The sequence below is a fragment of the Podarcis filfolensis genome, assembly GCF_964270895.1.
Source record: "Podarcis filfolensis genome assembly, chromosome: 18".
NCBI lineage: Eukaryota > Metazoa > Chordata > Lepidosauria > Squamata > Lacertidae > Podarcis > Podarcis filfolensis.
In genome coordinates, this window is record NC_139622.1 from 11,905,919 (window position 1) to 11,930,920 (window position 25,002).

Below are 25,002 nucleotides of genomic sequence, written 5' to 3' on the forward strand. Positions count from 1 at the left end.
TTGCAGGGCTGGAGAAACTCCTTTGCAAAATTCGTAGAAGCACGAATATCATAGCTCGGCTCCGTTCCAGTTTGTGCCGTGTTTCCAAAAGGAGAAATTCGTTAAATGCAAATGGAATCGCACCTCCCCAAATTTGCACTTGCAAAAGAGACCCCCCAACCGATATTTCAACACCCACAGAGGGTCTCTGTGGAGGAGACCGCTTTTTTCCACTGGCGTGCAAAAATGCAAAAAAACAAAAATCACCCTCTGTTGCATTTCCGGAGGTGGCCGGGACAAGGGGAGTTAAACCCTGGAAATGTCTTCATTCCGGTCCCACATGGAAAAACCAGACAATATTCCTTTGGCGGCCAAGGCTGCCGCAAGCTCTTCCAAACGCATCGCCTGCCTGCCAAGCGATGATCCATTTCTCTCTCTCCTTTTCTGAACAGCCTGCAAAGATCGCCTCCCTCCCTCCGAACTTTTTGCAGAGTGTTGCAGGAATTTATGTATAGGTTGGGGGGTTTGCCCCTCCAGCAGATATCACGCACATACAGCCCACTACCAAACTCCGCACAATCGCTTTTGTGACTTTTGTGATTTGTCCCTACAAAACACTTCATCGCAGTTTCTTCCTATCTATTCAAAGGGCCTTTGGTGCACGATACCAAATGTAAGAATTCACTGATCAATGTACCTATGTACTGGCTCACTGGGAAAACTTCAGAAATTCCTATAGACATGTGAGCTCAGCTCCTCAGCAGCCCCTCTGCCTGAGTGATAATCCCTGGCATCCTGATACCTGAGTGCCAGACAGGTAGCCATTCCAGAAATAACAAGCCCAGATGAAGACAAAAGGGTGTGATTCACTTGGCTGGGAAACAGGGAAATGTAAATATCTTTTTTGTTCCACTTGATGGGTGTTTGGTGGAGGGCAAGGGGAACCATGGGGCAGGGTCCAGGATGCTCAGATTGCGGCCACCAGACCTCCCCTTTCATGATGTAACCGTGATGTATGAGTGATGTAGTTTGGGGGGGTGTAATGGGGATTAAAAAGGTAAAGGGACCCCTGACCATTAGGTCCAGTTGTGACCGACTCTGGGGTTGCGGCGCTCATCTCGCTTTATTGGCCGAGGGAGCCGGCGTACAGCTTCTGGGTCATGTGGCCAGCAGGACTAAGCCGCTTCTGGCGAACCAGAGCAGCGCACGGAAACGCCGTTTACCTTCCCGCCGGAGCGGTACCTCTTTATCTACTTGCACTCTGACGTGCTTTCGAACTGCTAGGTTGGCAGGAGCAGGGACCGAGCAACGGGAGCTCACCCCGTCGCGGGGATTCGAACAGCCGACCTTCTGATCGGCAAGTCCTAGGCTCTGTGGTTTAACCCACAGCACCACCCGCGTCCCTGTAATGGGGATTAGCAGCTAATAAAAGTTTGGGTTCTCTTTTATTCGGGGCTTCCATCCTGTTTCACCTGGTGGCAGGTGGGAGTCCTGTCTCAAGGGTCTTCAATAAAGACCAAGCCTACTGGCTGCTGTTTTGCTCTGGGATTCCTGGCTGGTGTCCTTGTTTTTTGTCCAAGGGAGCCTTCAGATTTCTCTGTTAACAGAGGCTCACGTTCATTCCCAGGACGGACACAGAGCTGGCCAGAGTCTCTTTGCTCCTGACGGTTTCTCTTCTCTCTCTCTCTGTCCTTCCTTTCCCTCTGAAACAATCTCTCCTTTGTTGTGAAGGGCCTGTATCTAGCGGACAGCGTCAGAAAAAAATGAGCGTCCGAAAGGGGATTTCAAGGTACGGGCGGGCAGCCAGGGCCAAAGCGGCGCTGGGTGTGCCTTCGTTTGGCTGATTCCGGGTTAGATTAAGCAACAAGGTGCCCTGGGTGAAAGGGACACAGCAGCTCATTTGCAGAGCATACCTGCGCATGCCTCAGCTTGCCCACCTAGGGCGAATCATGACCATAATAATTTTATTATTTATTCCGCACCCATCTGGCCAGGTCAGCCCAGCCAGTCTGGGCAGCTTCCCACACATATATAAACGTAATAAAACGCCAAACTTCCTCAAAGAGGGCTGCCTTCAGATGTCTTCTAAAAGTCAGGTATCTGTTTATCTCCTCGAGAGCGTTCCACAGGGAGGGCGCCACCACCGAGAAGGCCCTCTGCCTGGTTCCTGCAACCTCGCTTCTCGCAATGAGGGAACTGCCAGAAGGCCCTCGGGAGAGGGACCCCGGTGTCTGGGGTGGAGATGCTCCTTCAGGGATACAGGGCCGTTTAGGGGATTCAAGGTCAGCACCAACACTTTGAATTGTGACCGGAAATGTCCTGGGAGCCAATGTATGTCTTTCGGGACCGGGGTAATATGGTCTCCACTCCCAGTCCCCAGTCTAGCTGCCGCATTCTGGATTAGTTGTGTTTCCGGGTCACCTTCAAAGGCAGCCCCACGGAGAGCGCATGGCAGTAGTCCAAGCGGGAGATAACCAGAGCATGCACCACTCTGGCCAGACAGTCTGTGGGCAGGGAGGGTCTCATCCTGCGTCCCAGATGGAGCTGCCCTGGACACAGAACTGAGCTGCGCCTCCATGGACAGCTGTGAGTCCAGAATGACTCCCAGGCTGCGCACCTGGTCCTTCAAGGGCACAGTCACCCCATTCAGGACCAGGGAGTCCTCCACACCAACTAACTTTCCATCTCCTGCAGGTCTTGGAGAATTATGAGAAGGATGAGAGTGACGCCGACATCTTCATCCCCATCATCCTGTACGACTCGCTCCGGTCCGTGTTTGACCACTTGAAGGAGCAACACCACTCAGTACCATTCAGACACGTCAATTTTAAACCCACCATGAGGACTAGGATCTTGTAGCTCAGCCACTGGACGTCTGCTTTGGCAGGTGGAAACTCTCAGTTCCTGGCCTCACCGGGAAAGTTTGGGACAGGACCCTGAGTTTGAAACTCGGGCGAGCTGCCGCTCAGACAACCCTGAAGTAGACAGGACCCCCTTCTTCCCACAAACACATGTTAAAAAGCCGTAAGACGCAGCCTTGGCCTCCCCGTGTCTCTAAATGTGCTAGTGTGGACTTCAGGGTGTCCTGCCGCGCTTGGGTAGCCTCCCATCACATGCCCAGCGGGGTGCAAAACTTCATCCTCCTGAGCTGTTGATAACAGATCATTACAGGACAATTGTGTGTGTGGGGGGGGTGTGTGCTTTCCCTTCCTAGCCTTAAAGCCGACATAAATGCTCTTTGTTGCGAGATCTGTACAGGATGGGTGATTTGGAGAGGCCAGGAACACGGTGTACTGCAAGCGGCGGAGGGGGAACAGCCTTCAGCCACGGCACCCAGTGCCAAAAGAGGGGCGGGTGGCATGAATCGCGAGCGGTGATTTATTTTCCGGGAAACCGGGGCCAGTCGAGACACTTGGCTTTGGTCTCCTTGCATTGCATACCTTCCAATGTTTCTCCGATGAAAACAGGGGTGTCATTACTGGAGGGGGGAGAGAGAGAAAGGGGCAGGAGGCAAAAGACCCCAACGATGCCCCTTTTCCAGTAGATTCCAGACCCTCCGAGTGTCCCTATTTCCCAGGGACAGTCCCGGATTTACAGAAGCCGTCCTAGTTTCTGATCTGATCCCGGAATGTCCTGCTTTTCCTTAGGACGTCCCTATTTCCACAGGAGAAACGTTGGAGGGGATGGAATAGGACGTCCCTATTTCCACAGGAGAAACGTTGGAGGGGATGGAATAGGACGTCCCTATTTTCATGGGAGAAACATTGGAAGGGACGGAATAGGACGTCCCTATTTTCAGGGGAGAAACGTTGGAGGGGATGGAATAGGATGTCCCTCTTTTCAGGGGAGAAACGTTGGAGGGGATGGAATAGGACGTCCCTATTTTCAGGGGAGAAACATTGGAGGGGACGGAATAGGACGTCCCTATTTTCAGGGGAGAAACATTGGAGGGGATGGAATAGGACGTCCCTATTTTCAGGGGAGAAACGTTGGAGGGGATGGAATAGGACGTCCCTATTTTCAGGGGAGAAACGTTGGAGGGGATGGAATAGGACGTCCCTGTTTTCAGGGGAGAAACGTTGGAGGGGATGGAATAGGACGTCCCTATTTTCAGGGGAGAAACGTTGGAGGGGATGGAATAGGACGTCCCTGTTTTCAGGGGAGAAACGTTGGAGGGGATGGAATAGGACGTCCCTCTTTTCAGGGGAGAAACGTGGGAAGGGATGGAATAGGACGTCCCTCTTTTCAGGGGAGAAACGTTGGAGGGGATGGAATAGGACGTCCCTATTTTCAGGGGAGAAACGTTGGAGGGGATGGAATAGGACGTCCCTGTTTTCAGGGGAGAAACGTTGGAGGGGATGGAATAGGACGTCCCTGTTTTCAGGGGAGAAACGTTGGAGGGGATGGAATAGGACGTCCCTCTTTTCAGGGGAGAGGGGATGCTAAAGGCAGAGTGGGAAGAGGAATGGACAGGGGACCTGGTGTCCAGTCGGCCGTCCGCATGACGGTGCCCCCGTTTCTCAGATTTATCCCTGGGGCGAAAATGCCATTTATCTGACCGATGAGCTCAATTCCTTCCTGGGGAGGGAGGAGGGTGAAAGCAAGAAAGCTCGCTATCTCCCGGCCTGTTTTGCATCTTCCCAAACCCGGGTTGTAACCTTGAGAGAGAGCTACAAATGTGGAGCTCTCCCTTCAGCTCGAACGCGCCTCTCTCGGAGACAATGGCATCCTTCTTCTGGTCCCTGACATAGGCCCTTTTCTTCTCCGCCTTTTGAAGCCGGCGAAGCTACAACACCAGCCAGATGCCAGGGCTGCGCGGCAGGGGTCCCCCGGTAACCCGCTTCCTCCTCGAGCCGCGAAGATGGGGCAGCCAAATTTGGGGAGGCCGTGAGGAACAAGCTGACCTTTCCCCGCCATTTGGCACCGCCAATTCGGACAGAGCCGGGCAAACAGAGGTCTTTGGACCCCCAACGTATGTGCCCATCGGGTGCCCTTTTGAGAACACCGCATTATCAGGCAGCTGAGCTCGGGAGTGGAGACACTCCTTCAGGTCTACTGGGCCATTTAGGGCTTTCAAGGTCAGCTGGACCTCAGTATCTGACTTTTAGAAGACATCTGAAGGCAGCCCTGTTTAGGGAAGCTTTTTAATGTTTGATATTTTATTGTGTTTTTAATATTCTGTTGGGAGCCGCCCAGAGTGCCTGGGGAAACCCAGCCAGATTGGGGGGGAGTATAAATAAGAAATTATGATGACGATGATCCTTTATTAGGATGCAAAATCAAGGACTTACCGCTATGGCCTGGAGTCTTTCCTGCTGAATTGTACTCGTGTCGATGATCCTGGAGAGAAAGACAAGAGGAAGACTTAAGAAGACGCAGGAATTCAGACTTCAAGGGACACATAAAGGTAAAGGGTAAAGGGACCCCTGACCATTAGGTCCAGTTGTGGCCGACTCTGGGGTTGCGGCGCTCATCTCACTTTACTGGCCGAGGGAGCCGGCGTACAGCTTCCGGGTCATGTGGCCACCAGGACTAAGTTGCTTCTGGCGAACCAGAGCAGCACACGAAAACGCCGTTTACCTTCCCCTGGAGCGGTACCTATTTATCTACTTGCACTTTGACATGCTTTCGAACAGCTAGGTTGGCAGGAGCAGGGACCGAGCAACGGGAGCTCACCCTGTCATTGCAGGGATTCAAACCGCCGACCTTCTGATCGGTAAGTCCAAGGCTCTGTGGTTTAACCCACAGCGCCACAAGGGACACATAGATGCCCTATAAACATCGAAATCAGCCACCTTGAACCAACGCCCGCCTCTCCGCCTCGCTGGGTTGTTGTAGAGAGAGAAAACGAGCAAGACAGTCATGTCCAACACAGACAACGGGAACGAAGTAAAACCCAGCTGTTTGCAAAGCTGCGTTTTTAGCCGAATCTGGGGGAACCACGTGTTCGATTTGCTTCTTGCAAACGGCTGAAAGTCTGTACATTTTAACAATAAACCTGATTTGCAACGGGGAGGGCGGAATAATTTCAATCTCACACCCGGATTTTCACTTTTTAAAATACTGGTTTAGCAGCACGTTTATCGAGGATTCGCCCTGTGAAGTTTGCAGGAAGATCAACCAACGTCGCCTCTTTCTCACGCTTCCATTCCAATGGGTTTGCACGAAGGTTTTGCCGCGCCGCAGCTCTCGGTCCTTCGCCCCGCCCTCCCCATCACTTTCCTTCCTGCAAAAACACCTGCTTCTAGCTGGAAACTGGAATATGCCAATTTGTGACTAAATCCCATCCCAAAATAGCAACTGACCGGAAGTGGCTTTCGATTTGATTTCGAGCTGGTCGGCACACAAATGCATGCACACACCCGACAATCATCGCAGCACCTTGCCATATAAACCCAAGAAGCCTTTAAAACACCTTTTTTTGACACCTGCAAAAATTCCTGGTTAGAGAGCGTCGACGCTTTTATGGAACGCCAAACTCTCGGTTTGCAGGGAAAAGAAGCGGGAACCGCTTTGACGCAAGGTTGCGGTTCCCGACGTGTTGTTTCACGGGGGAACCGGCAAGCCCAAATCTACCTATGGTGACCCATTTCTCTGCATTATTCCTCCTACACGCAGTAGACAGACCCTCCAAGTGCCCCTGTTTTCCAGGGCAGGGCCAGATTTAGGTTTGATGCGGCCCTCAGCTCCTGAAGGTAACGGGGCCCTTTATATGTCCAGCTGTCCTTTGTCAACAACAAATTGCCGCTGTTTTTTTGTGTTGAATATATGCTATATGGCAATTGATGGACCTCATAGGTATCTCAAGCCATTTGCACATCACAAAATACGGGGTTTATCAAATAATATGGGTTTTATCAACAAGAGGTGTAAATATATGATGCAAACTACTAATAATTATAAAGAGCAAAATGTAGGCACCCTATATATAGAAAGGAGCAAACCAGGGATATTTTAGGGAACAGGCAAGCAGGCGGGGCCCAGGACTTACACCATAGGTGCCGACACAACACAAAACACTCTTGCTGTATGTAGGTCTTATTTTATTTGTTTTTTATCTTATATTTTGGAAATGTACATCCAGTCCCCCCCCTTTAAATTTTTTTGGGGGGCCCAAGAGAGTGGGGCCCTAAGCTAGAGCTTGTTTAGCTTATACGTAAATCTGACACTGGCATAGATAGATAGATAGATAGATAGACAGACAGACAGACAGACAGACAGACAGACAGATAGATGATAGATGATAGATAGAGATAGATGATAGATAGAGATAGATAGATAGATGATAGATAGATGATAGATAGATAGATAGAAAGATAGATAGATATAGATAGATGATAGATGATAGATAGAGATAGATGATAGATAGAGATAGATAGATAGATGATAGATAGATGATAGATAGATAGATAGAAAGATAGATAGATATAGATAGATGATAGATGATAGATAGATGATAGATAGATGATAGATAGATGATAGATAGATAGATAGAAAGATAGATAGATATAGATATAGATAGATGATAGATGATAGATAGATGATAGATAGATGATAGATAGATGATAGATAGATAGAAAGATAGATAGATATAGATAGATAGATGATAGATAGATAGATAGATTATATTTTGGAAATATACACATCCAGGTTCCCCCCCTTTAATTTTTTTTGGGGGGCCCCAAGAGAGTGTGGCCCTAAGCTATAGCTTCTTTAGCTTATACGTAAATCCGGCACTGGCTGTGGCCCCAATCTAGCAGACTCTCATGTTTCTATTACTGAAATAAAGATTTTTTCTTTTCTCCACCAAACAAAGCCCCACCATCCTGGGGGGGGGCAAGGAAGACTTGGGGAGGGGTTTTATTTCTGTTGTGGGGGCTCAGATACAATGAACCGGACACAGCAGGCGGACACCAAACGACCTCTTCCTCCCCGCATCTGACCCCCCCTTCCCTCCCTCGTCCCTATTCTCCACATTTTTGTAGCTAAAAGCAGATACTTCCTCCTCCGTCTGTTGTTCGCCGCTTCCTACATTGTCCTGCGTTCGAGTGGCGGCGAAAGCCTTCTGCGCCAAACGGCCAGAAAATAACCTCCTCCTGTGCCCTTAAAATGAAGGCGGGAAAAACTTTTCCCAGTTCAAGAGACGCAGTCTTTTTAGCCGAAAAAGCACACATACACACCCCTGGGAGGCAGCCGCTTACATCATTAGTAAGATGTTAATTAACCGGGTAGGGAGATTGCTAGAGACAAAAGGGGATTATATTTTTGCACACACACATACAGACACACCAGATAGAAAAAGTTTGCTGAGCCCGGCCCTTGATCATCATCTCCTCTGCCCACCTTCCAGCTTCTCAACATCCGTCTTAAATTGTGCTGCCCAGAACTGGACACTGTATTCCAGGTGTGGCCTGACCAAGGCAGAATAGACAGCATCTTAGAAAGCAGAGACATCACCTTGCCAACAAAGGTCCGTATAGTAAGAGCTATGGTTTTCCCAGTAGTGATGTATGGAAGTGAGAGCTGGACCATCAAGAAGGCTGATCGCCGAAGAATGGATGCTTTTGAATTCTGGTGCTGGAGGAGACCCTTGAGAGTCTCATGGACTGCAGGAAGATCAAACCTCTCTATTCTGAAGGAAATCAGCCCTGAGTGCTCACTGGAAGGACAGATCCTGAAGCTCCAAGACTTTGGCCACCTTATGAGAAGACTCTCTTCTCATGAGAAGAGAAGACTCCCTGGAAAAGACCCTGATGTTGGGAAAGATGAAGGCACAAGGAGAAGGGGACGACGGAGGACGAGATGGTGGGACAGTGTTCTCGACGCTGCCAGCATGAGTTCGACCAAACTGCGGGAGGCAGTGGAAGACAGGAGTGCCTGGCGTGCTCTGGTCCAGGGGGTCACGAAGAGGTGGACACGACTAAATGACTAAACAACAACAACATGACTTCCCTTGATCTGGACACTAGACTTCTGTGGATGCAGCCTAGAATAGCATTCGCTTTTTTGCTGCTGCATCACAGAGTTGGCTCACGTTCAGCTTGCGGTCCACCAAGACCCCCAGATCCTTTATCCCATGTCCTGCTAATAAGCCCGGTGTCCCGCATCCTATATTTGTGCATCTGGTTCTTCCTGCCTAAGTGCAGAACCTGGCCTTTGTCCCTATGGATATTTGTTTGGTCAGCTTGTGTAGTTCCCTCCTTTAGCCAGCTGCGTTGTGTGGACCGAATTCTTGCCTGCTATCTTGGGCGATCCCTTGTAGCCGAGTAATAACAATAATAATTTATTATTTATACCCCACCCATCTGACTGGGCTTCCCCAGCCACTCTGGGCGGCTTCCAACAAACTATTAAAATACCATAATGCATCAAACATGTAAGATTGTCTTCCATAAACACGGTCTTAACAATGAGTCCGTAAGTGACTGTGGAGACCAATTCTGGATCCCCACGTCCTTCCACAGTGGGGACATTAGGTTTCCACGCAGGAGTTGATCATGGCGAGGGTTTGCCAAGCGTGCCTTCCTCTTGGCACATTTCTCCCTCTTGTCCTGAGTTTGGGTGTCTTCAAAGCCCACAATACCTTTGGTCAAGGCTGTTCTCCAACTGGAGCGCTCGCAGGCCAGTGTTTCCCAGTTGTTGGTGTTTATACTATATTTTTAAAGATTTGCCTTGAGAGAGTCTTTGAACCTCTTTTGCTGGCCACCAGCATTACGCTTTCCATTTTTAAGTTCGGAATAGAGGAGTTGCTTTGGAAGGCGACCATCAGGCATCCGCACAACATGACCAGTCCAGCGAAGTTGAGGTTGCTTCGACACTGGTGATCTTTGCTTCTTCCAGTACACTTTGGTCCTGGGTTCAAATTCTGGCGTGCCGAGTGATGTGGGCCACATGGCCACCAGACGCTGCTGCTGAGACAAAAACACACCCATCCCTTTCAGATCTTCTTGATTTCCAGAGGGAACGGAAGACTCCTGACAGGGCCGGGATTTGGGCATGTCAAAATGCGCTCTCTCTCTCTCTTTCATCTTCCCACCCCCACCAGGGCAGAAGCCATCCAGCCCCTTCTCCCTCTCCACCAAGGAAGCCACTTAGCCGTAATTTATAATGCTGAGGGAGCAGGGAGGAGGGTGCTGAGGATGTCGTTGCCGTGGCAACAGAGATTAGCCCGGCAACGAGGATGCTCTGGGGGAGCGAAGGAGGTGGCCTTCAGATGAGACTTATCTCACAAATAAATATACCCAGAGGAGGGAGCGGCGTCTGGAACAAGCGGCGTCTCTTGCACACACTTCCTGGCAGCTCTCTTTGCTGCCCTAGGGTCCTGGCAGGGTGCTCTAACCACTATACTGCACAGCCTATCAAGGTGAGGAATAAATGATCATTAAGACCACTTGCCCAAGATAACCCAAGATAAAAGATCAATCTTGAATTGTAAAATAACTCAACAGGAAATTGAAGGTGCCATTCAGAATATGCAACTTGGCAAATCTCCAGGCCCGGATGGGCTTACCTCCAAATACTACAAGACTTTGAAGGACTACTTGACACAGCCTTTGATGGAGGTATGCAACCAGATCATGGAGGGGAAGAGGGCACCGGAAACGTGGAAAGAAGCATTCATCACATTGATACCCAAGCTAGAATCTGAAAAGACCCAGCTTAAGAACTACCGTCCCATCTCACTCCTGAATGTGGATTACAAAATATTTGCAGACATTTTAGCAAGCAGACTTAAAAAGGTCTTAAATGAAGTAATTCACAAGGACCAAGCTGGCTTTCTCCCTGGTAGACATTTATATGGAAATACCAGAAACATCATTGACATTTTGGAACTATTGCAAACCAATAGGAACACAAGGGCGGTTTTAATCTTCATTGATGCGGAGAAAGCATTTGATAATATATCTTGGAAGTTTATGAAGAAAAATTTGGAAGGGATGGGAGTGGGACGGGGGTTTGAAAATGGAATAGAAGCAATCTATTCAGAACAGAAAGCTAAATTAATAGTGAACAATGTGGTGACGGAGGAATTTAAAATTGAAAAAGGGACACGACAAGGGTGCCCTCTATCCCCTCTTTTATTCATTTCAGTCCTGGAGGTGCTATTGAACATGATTAGGGAGGACCGGTTGGTACAAGGGATAGAGGTCGGAGTGAAACAATATAAACTGAAAGCTTTTGCAGATGACTTAGTTTTGACATTACAGGAGCCAGAACCCAGTACAAAAAGAGTTTTAGAACTTATTCATGAGTTTGGTCGGGTTGCAGGATTTAAGTTGAACAAACAAAAGACTAAGGTTTTGGCCAAAAACTTGACATCTACAGAAACAGAGGGGTTTCAGAGAGAAACAGAATTAAATGTGGTTAAAAAGGTGAAATACCTAGGGATCTATTTGTCTTCCAAAAATTTGAACTTATTTAAAGACAATTATGAAAAATGTTGGTCGGAAATTAAGAAGGACTTAGAAATTTGGTCAAGATTGAAACTTTCCTTGTTGGGTCGAATAGCAGCTATAAAGATGAATGTATTGCCGAAAATGTTATTTTTGTTTCAGACCCTACAGATCGTGGACAGAGTGGAATGTTTTGGAAAATGGCAGAAGGATATATCTGGGTTTGTCTGGCAGGGCAAAAAGCCTCGAATAAAGTTTAAAATACTAACTGACTCGAAAGAAAGAGGAGGGTTTGCCCTGCCGGACTTGAGGTTATATTATGAATCTGCAGCCTTCTGCTGGTTGAAAGATTGGTTTTTGTTAGAAAACACTGATGTCCTGGATCTGGAAGGGTTTGATAATGCTTTTGGTTGGCATGCATATCTATGGTACGACAAGGTTAAGGTTCATAAACTGTTCAAAAATCATATTGTCAGAAAATCAATTTTTGCAGTCTGGATGAAATATAAGGACTTATTAGAGAGTAAAACCCCGAGGTGGCTATCACCAGTGGAGGCCAAGGCTCGAAAAAGACCCAACATGGAGGCCTATTGGCCGAAATATTGGGAAATAATCGAAAAAATTGGAGACAACTGGAAACTGCAGAGTAAGGATAAACTAAAAAATAAGGTGCGAGATTGGTTACACTATGCTCAAATTCAAGAGGTTTTTAAATTGGATAAAAAAGTTGGTTTCCAAGTGGAAAAATCGAAATTGGAGACAGAATTGTTAGAACCAAAAACTAAGGTATTATCGAGAATGTACAACTTGCTGCTTAAGTGGAATACACAGGATGAGACAGTTAAATCTGCCATGATAAAATGGGCACAGGATGTCGGACATAACATTATGTTTGAAGACTGGGAAAGGTTATGGAACAACGGGATAAAATTCACGGCATGTAGTGCCCTGAAAGAAAATATTATGAAAATGTTATACCGGTGGTACATGACCCCAGTCAAGCTAGCTAAGATATATCACCTGTCTGATAACAAATGTTGGAAATGTAAGGAGGCAGAAGGGACATTTTTTCATCTCTGGTGGACCTGCCCAAAAGTGAAGGCCTTCTGGGAAATGATTTACAATGAACTGAAAAAGGTATTTAAGTATACCTTTCCCAAGAAACCAGAGGCCTTCCTGCTGGGCATGGTAGACCAGAAAGTGTCAAAGAAAGATAGAACTCTGTTTATGTATGCTACCACAGCAGCAAGAATACTCATCGCAAAGAATTGGAAGACACAAGATTTACCCACGTTGGAGGAATGGCAGACGCAGTTGATGGACTATATGGAACTAGCTGAAATGACCGGCAGAATCCGAGATTTGGATGAAGAATCAGTCGAGGCGGATTGGAAAAAATTTAAAGACTATTTGCAAAAATACTATAAGCTGTATGAACTTTAAGACAGTGCATGTTTTTGGAAAGGTTACGCTTTAGCAAATATGATTAAGCAAATGGTAAAATTAATGACAAATGAGAAAAGAAGTCAATGTGAATCAAACATTTTATGTTTATTTTAAAAGGTAACAAAGTTAAGATACAATATACTGAATATGGGTACATAATAATGGAAAGTTCCAACAAGGTTTGAAATAAGGTAACAAATTGCTGATATTGCTACTACAAAGAACGCAGATCTGGAAGGTGTGGGGAAGTCCAATGGTTTTCTTTTTTGTTAAAAAAATCAAAAATTGTTTCTTGTATTTGGGTGTTTCTGTATTGTATTGAATTGTCAAAATTATGAAAAGAAACGTAATAAAAATTATTTAAAAAAAAAAAAAAAAGACCACTTGCGGGTGGTGCTGTAGGTTAAACCACAGAGCCTAGGACTTGCCAATCAGAAGGTCGGCAGTTCGAATCCCCACGATGGGGTGAGCTCCTGTTGCTCGGTCCCTGCTCCTGCCAACCTAGCAGTTCGAAAGCACACCAGTGCAAGTAAATAAATAGGTACCGCTCCGGCGGGAAGGTAAACGGCGTTTCCGTGCGCTGCTCTGGTTCGCCAGAAGCGGCTTAGTCTTGCTGGCCACATGACCCGGAAGCTGTACGCCGGCTCCCTCGGCCAGTAAAGTGAGATGAGCGCCGCAACCCCAGAGTCGGTCACGACTGGACCTAATGGTCAGGGTTAAGACCACTTGTAAGGGCAAATTCAGTCCCCAAAGCCTTGTCCGCAACACAGCCCAGGACTCCCCACCACGATGACACCCCACACACGTAGCATACCAAGGTACCGCTGTCTATCCCTGGAAAGACAAAGGACTCTGTTGCCCCTTTCTCCCTGGGTGCAAATAATAATAATAATAATAATAATAATAATAATAATAATAATAATAATAATAATAATAATAATTTTTCCCCAGACACTCTGGGCGGCTTCCAACAGAATATTAAAATACAATAGTCTATTAAACATTAAAAGCTTACCTAAACAGGGCTGCCTTGAAATGTCTTCTAAAAGGTGACCCGGAAACTGCAATTAATCCAGAATGCGGCAGCTAGACTGGGGACTGGGAGTGGCTGCCAAGACCACATAACACCGGTCTTGAAAGACCTGCACTGGCTCCCAGTAGGTTTCCGAGCACAATTCAAAGTGTTGGTGCTGACCTTTAAAGCCCTAAACGGCCCAGTAGACCTGAAGGAGCGTCTCCACCCCCATCGTTAAGCCCGGACACCGGGGTCCATCTCCCGAGGGCCTTCTGGCGGTTCCCTCGCTGCGAGAAGTGAGGTTACAGGGAACCAGGCAGAGGGCCTTCTTGGTGGTGGCGCCCTCCCTGAGGAATGCCCTCCCTTCAGATGTGAAGGAAATAAGCAGCTATCCTGTCTTCAAAAGACGTCTGAAGGCAGCCCTGTTCAGGGAAGTTTTTAATATTTAATGCTGTATTGTTTTTAACACTTGATTGGGAGCCGCCCAGAGTGGCTGGGGAAACTCAGCCAGATGGGCGGGGTATAAATAATAAATTATTATTATTATTATTATTATTATTATTATTATTATTATTATTATTATTAAAGTTCTCGCCCATCTCTCCCCGGGACAAAGGGCTCTCTTCCCCATTTCTCTCCGGGAACAAAGGTCTCCTCCATCACCCCCTGGGTCCAAATATCTCACTTGCCCATCTCTCCCTGCCCCAGGGGCAAAAGCACCCTTCCCTTTGCGGCTGGACAGGGGGTGACCATTGTCCCACCTGCCCCAGAACCCCCCAGCGCAGGATATCTTCCGGAAACCCTCTATTCCGTATCGTTTCCCACCGCTTCTTTGCCATGCGCCGAGCCCTGCCCAAAACAAAACAACCCTTTTCTCCCTCCATCTGTGCAGAGCCTTGAACCCAAAATTTATCCACCCCTCCAGCTTTTATTTGGGGTGGGGGGCGGCGAACCACCTGCTGCAAAAGGGAGCAGAGATGTGGATCTCCCCGGGTGATGATTTCAAGAGGAGTCTAATCTTTGCAGCCACAACCCGCCCTATGATCTCACCCAGCCAAGATTCAGCGGAAAAACAATTGCAGATATATATATATATATATATATTTTCCTGGGCGTGGGGGGGAAAGGGAAACTTTGATGGAGAAAGGCTGGCTTGGTGTGAGTGTGTGTGGCTGTTGTTGTTGTTGTTTTAAAAAAGAGAGAAACCATTGGCAATTTTGTTCTGCGTCGCTCATGCAGGAACAAGGGCTGGAGGTGCCAAGTGTGACTAACAGGATAAGTGTTTTGCTTGTGTGTGTGTGTGTGTGTTTTCGTACGCACGTCTCAAGCCTGGTGTGATTTGCTTCCCAGCCAGAGATAAAACAGATGAATCGCTCGGGAGAGGAGGCGAGGAGGCAGCTGGTTTCTAAATGCATCTGGGAAAGGGCTGAGAGACTTGAACTCAGGACACGGGGCAGTTGGGGAGAACGCTGGACCGAAGGGGTCTATAGGGGACCCAGCATTCATCTGCTACTTTGGCCAGTCATTATCCCTGTCTCCACCCCCATCGTCCAGCCTGGACACCGGGGTCCATCTCTCAAGGGTCTTCTGGCGGTTGCCTCTCTGCGAGAAGCGAGGTTACAGGGAACCAGACAGAGGGCCTTCCATCCCCTCCAACGTTTCTCCCCTGAAAATAGGGACGTCCTATTCCATCCCCTCCAACGTTTCTCCCTGAAAATAGGGACGTCCTATTCCATCCCCTCCAACGTTTCTCCCCTGAAAATAGGGACGTCCTATTCCATCCCCTCCAACGTTTCTCCCCTGAAAATAGGGACGTCCTATTCCATCCCCTCCAACGTTTCTCCCCTGAAAATAGGGACGTCCTATTCCATCCCCTCCAACGTTTCTCCCCTGAAAATAGGGACGTCCTATTCCATCCCCTCCAACGTTTCTCCCCTGAAAATAGGGACGTCCTATTCCATCCCCTCCAACATTTCTCCCCTTGTGAGGCTCGGAGCTTTGTAAAGAAATTGCAAATGCGATGTCCTGATCTTTGCTGATCTCTCTCTCTCTCTCTCAGACAATTCCACTCAGCTGACGAGCAAAATATTTTCCCCCTACTTGCTGATGTGGGGCGTTTTATTCCAGGACTGTAGGGAAAGGTCTAGCGACCTTTTGTCTCTCTCCACACCCCTAACGCGGAACAATAATGTTTGTTTGCCGGCCAGCCCGCCCCAGTTTCTCATTATATCATCGCCAAACGACGCGTTTTTAAAACAACGCCCCCCTCTGCCCCCTGGCTCTTGCACAACAGATCATCTGGCACAAGCCTTACGCTAAGGGGAGCTGGTCCCAGTTTGCCCAATAAACCAGTTTATTCTCAGAAGAGAAGTCCTGGGTGCGAGTTTTGCACAGAGCCGAATAAAGGATCATCCTCATAATAATTTCTTATTTATACCCCGCCCATCTGGCTGGGTTTCCCCAGCCACTCTGGGCAGCTCCCAACAGAATATTAAAAACACGATAAAACATCAAACATTAAAAAGCTTCCCTAAACAGGGCTGCCTTCAGATGTCTTCTAAAAGTCAGATACTTGGGTCCAGCTGACCTTGAAAGCCTTAAATGGCCCAGTAGACCTGAAGGAGTGTCTCCACCCCGGACACCTGGGTCCATCTCCCGAGGGCCTTCTGGTGGTTCCCTCCCTGCGAGAAGCGAGGTTACAGGGAACCAGGCAGAGGGCCTTCTCGGTGGTGGCGCCCTCCCTTCAGATGTCAAGGAAATAAACAACTATCTGACTTTTCCATCCCCTCCAACGTTTCTCCCCTGAAAATAGGGACATCTTATTCCATCCCCTCCAACGTTTCTCCCCTGAAAACATTGTTTCCCCCCCCCCTTCTCCAGGCTCCTGAAATCCCCCCCCCCAATTAGGGGTGTGGGTCACAATCTGGATCCAGTCCACATTTAAAGGGAAACCGATCTAATGGTTCGGGGCAGGGTGGGGATATGAGAACGGAAACCCATCCCTAGTTTGAAATGCCGCTGTTCTCTAAATTTTGCAATGTGGTCATTGTTGGATTGCTCCATAATTCCCTTGGCCTGAGACCACCAGGAGAAGCACCTAAACAATTTCCTCTCCCAAATCCACAAACCTCCTTCACGTTAGTTCTTGTTCACCCTCTACATAGGAGGATCTGCAATGGTACCTTGGTTCTCAAATGTAATCCATTCTGGAAATTCCGTTCCAAAACCAAAGTGTTCCAAAACCGAGGCACACTTTCCCATAGAAAGCAAAGCAAAACGGATTAGTCTGCTCCAGACTTTTAAAAACAACCCCCGAAACAGCAATTTAGCATGGATTTTTACTATCTAACGAGACCACCGATCCATAAAACGAAAGCAATAAACAATGTACTGCAGTCACACAATCAATCAATCCGTTCCACACAGTCACAAAAACGAAGCAAAGAGCCGCAAAAACGAAAACGCAAAATAAATAGCAAAAAAACAGACAGACCTCAGCGTGACACTAAAATCGGAAGAGTGGCACCAAAACGGAGCACGTTCGGCTTCCGGAAAAAGTTCGCAAACAGGAACACTTCCTTCCGGGTTTGCAGTGTTTGGGTTCCAAGTTGTTTTGGTACCAAGGCATTTGAGAACCAGGGTACCCCTGTATTAAAGGTAAAGGTAAAGGGACCCCTGACCATTAGGTCCAGTCATGGCAGACTCTGGGGTTGCGGCGCTCATCTCGCTTTACAGGCTGAGAGAGACGGCGTACAGCTTCCGGGTCATGTGGCCAGCAGGACTAAGCCGCTTCTGGCGAACCAGAGCAGCACACGGAAACGCCATTTACCTTCCCGCCGGAGCGGTACCTATTTATCTACTTGCACTTTGATGTGCTGTCGAACTGCTAGGTTGGCAGGAGCAGGGACCGAGCAACGGGAGCTCACCCCGTTGCGGGGATTCGAACCGCCGACCTTCTGATCGGCAAGTCCTAGGCTCTGTGGTTTAACCCACAGCGCCACCCGCGTCCCTCCACCTATCCCTGTCTCCTGTGCCACTATGCCTGCCTTGCCCTACCACCGATAGCTATTGGACCAGCCGGAGGAACTTTTAAACTCAAAATGTAGGCTCTGCAAGGATGTAGCTGTGTGCTTTTTAAATTCCCCAGCCATCACCCACCTTGAGCCAAAATTGATGGACCTTCTTCGCTCTGGTGTAATTTTGACATTTCCAACATTGCGGCTTGCTGCAGGGAGCCAGAGGTTAAGAAAAATATTCCGTGTAAGCTAGGAACTTCTCCTCCTTTCCTTCAACATGGTTATGACTTCAGGCTAGCAACCAAAGAAATCATCCTGATGTGATCTTGCAACAGAGAATTAACATTACCCAACCCTCTAAGCGTGCTTACTCGGGGGTAGGTCCCCAGCTTACTCCCGAGTAAGCCCTGCAGGCTCAGACCTGGAGGAATTGCCCTCTGCGGCTGGTTTGGGGGGGGGTTTGGTGGTGGTGGGGGAAACAGGCAGAAGCAATGATTTCAGGCCTCGGCTGCAGCAGAAACAGCGGCCTTCATTCATAAATATGCTCGGTGTGGTGGGAAAGAATCAACGCGACTCAAATGCCTCAAGCAGGCTTGCCTGGAAATAATAATTAAGGGGGGGGGAATCCAGCTCCTTTTCCGCCTTCTCCTCCTCCAAACATCCTCTTCCATCAAATATTCATGGCCTCCATTTTCCCCGGGCTCCGCCAGCGAAGCATCTCTCTCCGCCGCCGTCCTCCTAATGCATCTGCCACGATTCGAAGGCCACCTGGAATCTCTCGTCTCCTCTTTAGCTTGGTGGAAAGCGAACCGCAGGTTGGGAAGGGGGGCAAAACACGGCTCGGTTGGAGACGCTGTGGAATCGGGGATGTGGGTCGCAAGGGGGCTTCCGGCCGTGGACCCGATAGATGTTGGAGTGGTTGTGACCGTCTCCACCAGGATTCGCACTTGCACCCCAAGAGCAGTCAGTAGCCGTGGAGGGTCCATAGCTGCACACCCTCAAGGGGAGTCTGTAGCCACACCCCTGGGGAGTATAGCCACGCCCATGAGACTGTAGCCATGCCCCTGAGTCTGTAGCCCCTCCCCTGGGGAGTCTGTAGCCACGCCCCTGAAAAAGTCTATAGCCACGCCCATGAGCCTGTAGCCACTCCCCTGGGGAGTCTATAGCCACACCCATGGGACTGTAGCCACTCCCCTGGGGAGCCTGCAGCCACGCCCATGAGCCTGTAGCCACGCCCATGAGCCTGTAGCCACTCCCCTGGGGAGTCTATAGCCACGCCCATGAGCCTGTAGCCACTCCCCTGGGGAGTCTATAGCCACACCCATGGGACTGTAGCCACTCCCCTGGGGAGCCTGCAGCCACGCCCATGAGCCTGTAGCCACGCCCATGAGCCTGTAGCCACTCCCCTGGGGAGTCTATAGCCACGCCCATGAGCCTGTAGCCACTACCCTGGGGAGTCTGTAGCCACGCCCATGAGCCTGTAGCCACTCCCCTAGGGAGTCTGTAGCCACCCTGCTAACCCAAACGCCTTGTTACACAGGACTTCCTTTCGTTTGTCCATCTTGGATTTTCAGAAACCGATTACTGAAGCGCAGGGCTTTTCTTTTGGAAAGGTATTTTGCAAGGCCTTGGTTCCCAAATGTCTTGGTACCCAAACAACGTGGAACCCAAACACTGCACGCCCGGAAGGAAGTGTTCCGGTTTGTGAACTTTTTTCGGAAGCCAAACATGCTCTGTTTTGAGTGTTACACTTCCGATTTGAGTCTCACGCCAAGGTTGGTCTGTTTTTCTATTTATTTTGCGTTTCTGTGGCTCTTTCTGTTTTGTTTTTGCGACTGCGTGGAACCCAGTTCAGCTACTGATCGATCAATCTATTGATTGATTGATTGTGTGACTGCAGTACATCGTTTATCACTTTCGTTTTATGGATCAACGGTCTCGTTAAATAGTCAAATTCTCGTTAAATTTCTGTTTTTAAAAGTCTGGAACGGATTGATCCGTCTTGCATTGCTTTCTATGGCAAAGCACACCTTGGTTTTGGAACGCTTTGGTTTTGGAACGGAATTTCCAGAACGGATTAAGTTTGAGAACCAAGGGACCACTGTATTGGGGCCAATTCCCTGGCAGAGGCACCCAGGGTTGTGGGCACCTATGGTTTCCTCTCTGCCATCCCAGCAGGGATGCTTTGAGGACCAAACGGGACACAGCTCTCAGACCCTCCCGGCGGAAGGAAGGACCGTTTGGGACCCGGGTGCAAAACGAAACGGAGAGGGAGGGCTGCTTTGCATTGCAGAGGGGAGTCGTGGCCGGGCGGCAGTTCGAAAGACTGGGAAAAACTGCTACGGACTCAGCATAACCTGAGCTGACCTTGCTTAGAGAAACCTGCTGGGTCAGCAGCTATCTCAGCTGTGAAGGGAATGTTTCAAACACGGCCAGCATCAGAGAGAGAGGGAGAAGGGCTTGCTGGCTATCCGGCCTCATTTTCAGCCATTCAGAGCCCCGTGGACAATGGGCAAGCGAAGCCCATTTAGTTCCGCCTCATTGTGCACAAAAGGGAAGGTTCTGGATTCGAATCACGCTCTGTTGCTGCATTTCGCCACGGAGCGCCTCTTCCCCACTAGGGACGGCCTGAAGTGCAATTTGCGCTCCTCCCAGGCCACGTTAAAGCCCGGTGACGCCACTCAAAAACGCCACGGCTTCTTCCCTTAAGGCAGGCATGTACAAAGTCCGTTTTGGGGGCCAAATTTCAGTTTATTTTCTGGGGTCAAATCCTAAGAAAAGCTCAACAGCTTTGGGGTAAAATCCTAAGGCACCCCTGCCTTAAGGGATTCTGGGAGCTGTAGTTTGATAAGCATTTGCTAACTGTTAGTAGAACTCTTTTATTCCCATCCCTGAGCTACAATTCCCAGAGTGTATCAACAGTCATTTCCTCTTCGCAGCAGAGAACTCTGGGAACTGTAGTTCCGGCAGGGGACGAAGGGAGTCTCCAAACAACTGTTCCGTCTCAAACTACAGTTCCCAGAATTCTTTGGGAGGAAGCCATGACGGTTTGAAGCATCATCTCTGTGTAAATGCAACCTCAGTTTCTCATGTATCCGGTCTTCATTTCTCCATCAGTTTGCAATTTTTTCTTTAAAAAGTCCTCGTGAAAATTCACCAGCGGTTCGGTGTGATTTTATTCTAACGCACCCATTTTAGGATCCAGTTTTGCCTAATATACAGATTTCTGCAAAACAGCTCCCCACAATACAATACAATCCTTGCGCCTTCTTTTCGATAACCATGCATTTTAATGCACGGTTTAGCCAAGTTTTACGCATTTTCTATTTCTTTCCCCGCACTACTCGTCCAGAAGGAAAACCGCATTGCAAAATTTAGGTAAAGGTAAAGGGACCCCTGACCTTTAGGTCCAGTCATGGCCGACTCTGGGGTTGCGGTGCTCATCTCACTTTACTGGCCGAGGGAGCCGGCGTACAGCTTCCGGTTCATGTGGCCAGCAGGACTAAACTGCTTCTGGCGAACCAGAGCAGCGCACGGAAACGCCGTTTACCTTCCTGCCAGAGCGGTACCTATTTATCTACTTGCACTTTGACGTGCTTTCGAACTGCTAGGTTGGCAGGAGCAGGGACCGAGCAACGGGAGCTCACCCCGTCGTTGCGGGGATTCGAACCGCCGACCTTCTGATCGGCAAGCCCTAGGCTCTGTGGTTTAACCCACAGCGCCACCCGCATCTCCAAATTGCAAAATTTGGAGCGCTGAAAATTTCACAGGACACGGTTGCGATCTGCTGCGCATATTGTTTGGGGAAAGTGTGGGTTGAGAAGTTTCGCCTTCGAATGTGAATCAAAAGGCTCTCCTTCGCTCCGTATGGCCTTCCCCACCATCAAAAATAAAGCCTGCCCCTTTCCCTAAGACCTTCTCCTCCTTTCTTTTGCACAGGTAACTCAACAACGTGCATCGACAAGTGTAGCAATCAAGCAGCCCCTTAAATAAATATCAAATAAAGTTGTCCCGTCTCTCCCGGAAAAGAAATTGAAGCAATTATGGACATTCGTGCCCCAACATACACATATAGACATGTGGGCACCTCCATCCAAGCAACTCTTTTGGTTTCAAAGTACCGTTTTTTTGCTCTATAAGACTCACTTTTTCCCTCCTGAAAAGTAAGGGGAACTGTGTGTGCGTCTTATGGAGTGAATGCAGGCTGCGCAGCTATCCCAGAAGCCAGAACAGCAAGAGGGATTGCTGCTTTCACTGCGCAGCAATCCCTCTTGCTGTTCTGGCTTCTGGGATTCAGAATATTTTTTTCTTGTTTTCCTCCTCCAAAAACTAGGTGCGTCTTGTGGTGTGGTGCGTCTTATAGAGCGAAAAATACGGTAAATAGCGAACGCACCAATTAACAAATAAATAAAGTCCGCGGTTCACAGCAGAGGGAACTGAGCTGCAGCTATTTTCTCCGTGATTGTGGGGGAAAGGAAATTTTAGCTTTGATCTAGCCCGTTTCCCACAGCGCTCCAGACAGCGGGTTGCATTCCAAGGTAGACTACTCTTGGAAATGGGGGCTCCATTTGGTTCCACCGCCAGGGGCGTCAGAAATAGCACCCGGGCGGAATTTCTGAAAATCTCATAAATGTACTGGGGAAAACCCAGGTGACCCAATGTCGGAAGTGTTGATTTCCCCCCTGAAAGGTTCTTAGAAATAGCTCAAAAAGTTTGTGGGGGTTTTTTTGGAGGGGAGATATTGGGGGGGGGGAAGGGCGTGACAAATTTGTCACACACAAAAAAGGACCCTATAATAGGCAGGTCCGTGAAAAGCTCAAGAGACGACCCGACAGCAGGAGAAGGAAGCCGAAGAAGGTAAGAAAATGCAATTCTCTGCATTTGGGATCCCTGCTTCGGATCTCCAACAACCGACATTCAGAGATAGGCTGCCTTTGCCAGGTGAGGTAAAGCCAGAGGTAGACTATGCCTGGACCTGGAGGCTCTCTTTTGCGAAGACGTCTAACCGCTGCCGAAACCTCCTTGCTTCTCCTTCGTGAAGTTGTCTAATCTGCTTTTAAAGCCATCTGATTCCCGGTGGCAGCAAAAACAAAACAAATGCGTGGTTCTGCAAAGCGGCTTTTTGCAAAATAAGTCTGGGCCAAGTTACTAGGCCACATGAAGGTTTGCTGGCCCGTTTGCGCTTGGGTTGAGCGTCTGGGGTCTGAAAGGGGGGATGAAGTGGAAGGGAAGAGGTTTTTCCTAGAGCTACTCCCCTGCTTGGAAGCTGTTTCTAAAATACGAATCAGGTGGTATATATGGTAAATTTTAATAAGATCTAAACAAACATTCTTGGGAGAAAAGCAATGACAAACCTAGACAGCATCTTTAAAAGTAGAGACATCACCTTGCTAACAAAGGTCCGTATCGTTAAAGCTATGGTTTTCCCAGTAGTGATGTATGGAAGGGAGAGCTGGATCAACCATAAAGAAGGCTGATTGCTGAAGAATGGATGCTTTTGAATTCTGGTGCTGGAGGAGACCCTTGAGAGTCCCGTGGACTGCAAGAAGATCCACAACCTCTCCATTCTGAAGGAAATCAGCCCTGAGTGCTCACTGGAAGGACAGATCCTGAAGCTGAGGCTCCAAGACTTTGGCCACCTCATGAGAAGAGAAGACTCCCTGGAAAAGACCCTGATGTTGGGAAAGATGGAGGGCCCAAGGAGAAGGGGACGACGGAGGACAAGATGGTGGGACAGTGTTCTCGAAGCTACCAGCATCAGTTTGACCAAGCTGCGGGAGGCAGTGGAAGACAGGAGTGCCTGGTGTGCTCTGGTCCAGGGGGTCACGAAGAGTCGGACATGACTAAATGACTAAACAACAACAGCAAACAAACATGCACTGGGAAGCTACGGGATAAACTTCGCTCAGAAAACAACCCCCTTTAGCTGCCATTCCTGTGTTGTGTGGGGTTGGGCTAGATGACCACATGGGGTGCCTCGCATACAATTCTACGGTTCTGTGAGTCAAAAAAGCAATGCTCTCTGGAGCCCGGGGAACCAGTTTGCAGATGCAGAGGAGGAGAAGCTGAGCGGCTGATTGGATCTGCTTTAATCTCTCCGCAAAGCAGCTGGGGGCCTAACTGAAACCCACACTAATGAGATCTAGCCGAAGTTAAGAAACTAGTTGCAGGAGAGTCCGGCCCCTGAGGAGCCAGCAGGCCCAGTGGTTAAGACTTGCAAGGCTGTCGCACAGGACTAGGGATTGGGGCAGGCAGCGGAATTCAGATTTGAGCCACCTTTTAAAGCGAACCCAGTTGTACTTTGCAAAACAGAGGTCGACGCTTTTCGAACTCTGAATTTTGCAGCCAAGTCGCGTGCCCAGAACAAATGCGTAGACCAGGGGTAAAGTGTGTGTGTGTGTGAAGACGCACACATCGGAATTGGGAACGTTCAGCCGAATCGCACCCCCCACTGGGAGAAATTCGCCCCGGAAACGCTGGCAAACTCTCAGTTGCGTTTATTTGCCATGTGGTAAAAGGTAAAGGGACCCCTGACCATTAGGTCCAGTCGCGGCCGACTCTGGGGTTGTGGCGCTCATCTCACTTTACTGGCCGAGGGAGCCGGCGTACAGCTTCCGGGTCATGTGGCCAGCAGGACTAAGCCCGTTGCTCCCGTTGCTCGGTCCCAGCTCCTGCCAACCTAGCAGTTCAAAAGCACGTCAAAGTGCAAGTAGATAAAGAGGTACCACTCTGGCGGGAAGGTAAACGGCATTTCCGTGCGCTGCTCTGGTTCGCCAGAAGCGGCTTAGTCCTGCTGGCCACATGACCCGGAAGCTGTACGCCGGCTCCCTCAGCCAGTAAAGTGAGAAGAGCGCCGCAACTCCAGAGTCGGCCACGACTGGACCTAATGGTCAGGGGTCCCTTTACCTTTACCTATTCCATATTCCACATCAGTCTGCATTTTGAAAGAAACATTTTCGTGGAAATCCTTCAGGATTTCAGGCCCCAAATGCACGATATGTTGAAAGGAGCACCGCACTACTTTAAAGAGAGTCCTGGAAACCGTAGTTTCTTACAGGTGTTGAGAGTTCCCCGGTTCACCTCCCAGAGCTAAAATTCCCAGTGTGGTTTTAAGAAAATCAATTCCTCTTCCCAGAGAGCTCTAGGAATTGTA

The 25,002-nt window shown here is 48.9% G+C and overlaps 1 protein-coding gene across 3 annotated transcripts in view; it reads right to left on the reverse strand.

Annotated features, from left to right (window-relative positions):
- The window catches only part of PALM (paralemmin), a 49,510-nt gene that overhangs the window by 20,584 nt on the left and 3,924 nt on the right, over positions 1 to 25,002 (reverse strand). For all 3 annotated transcript variants that reach the window (XR_014543355.1, XM_083594789.1, XM_083594790.1), the window contains exon 2: positions 5,271 to 5,319. Coding sequence is in view for 2 of the 3 variants with exons in the window: in XM_083594789.1 (XP_083450915.1) it covers positions 5,271 to 5,319 (49 nt within the window). In the remaining variant the exon portion in view is untranslated. The remainder of the gene's footprint in view (positions 1 to 5,270; positions 5,320 to 25,002) is intronic.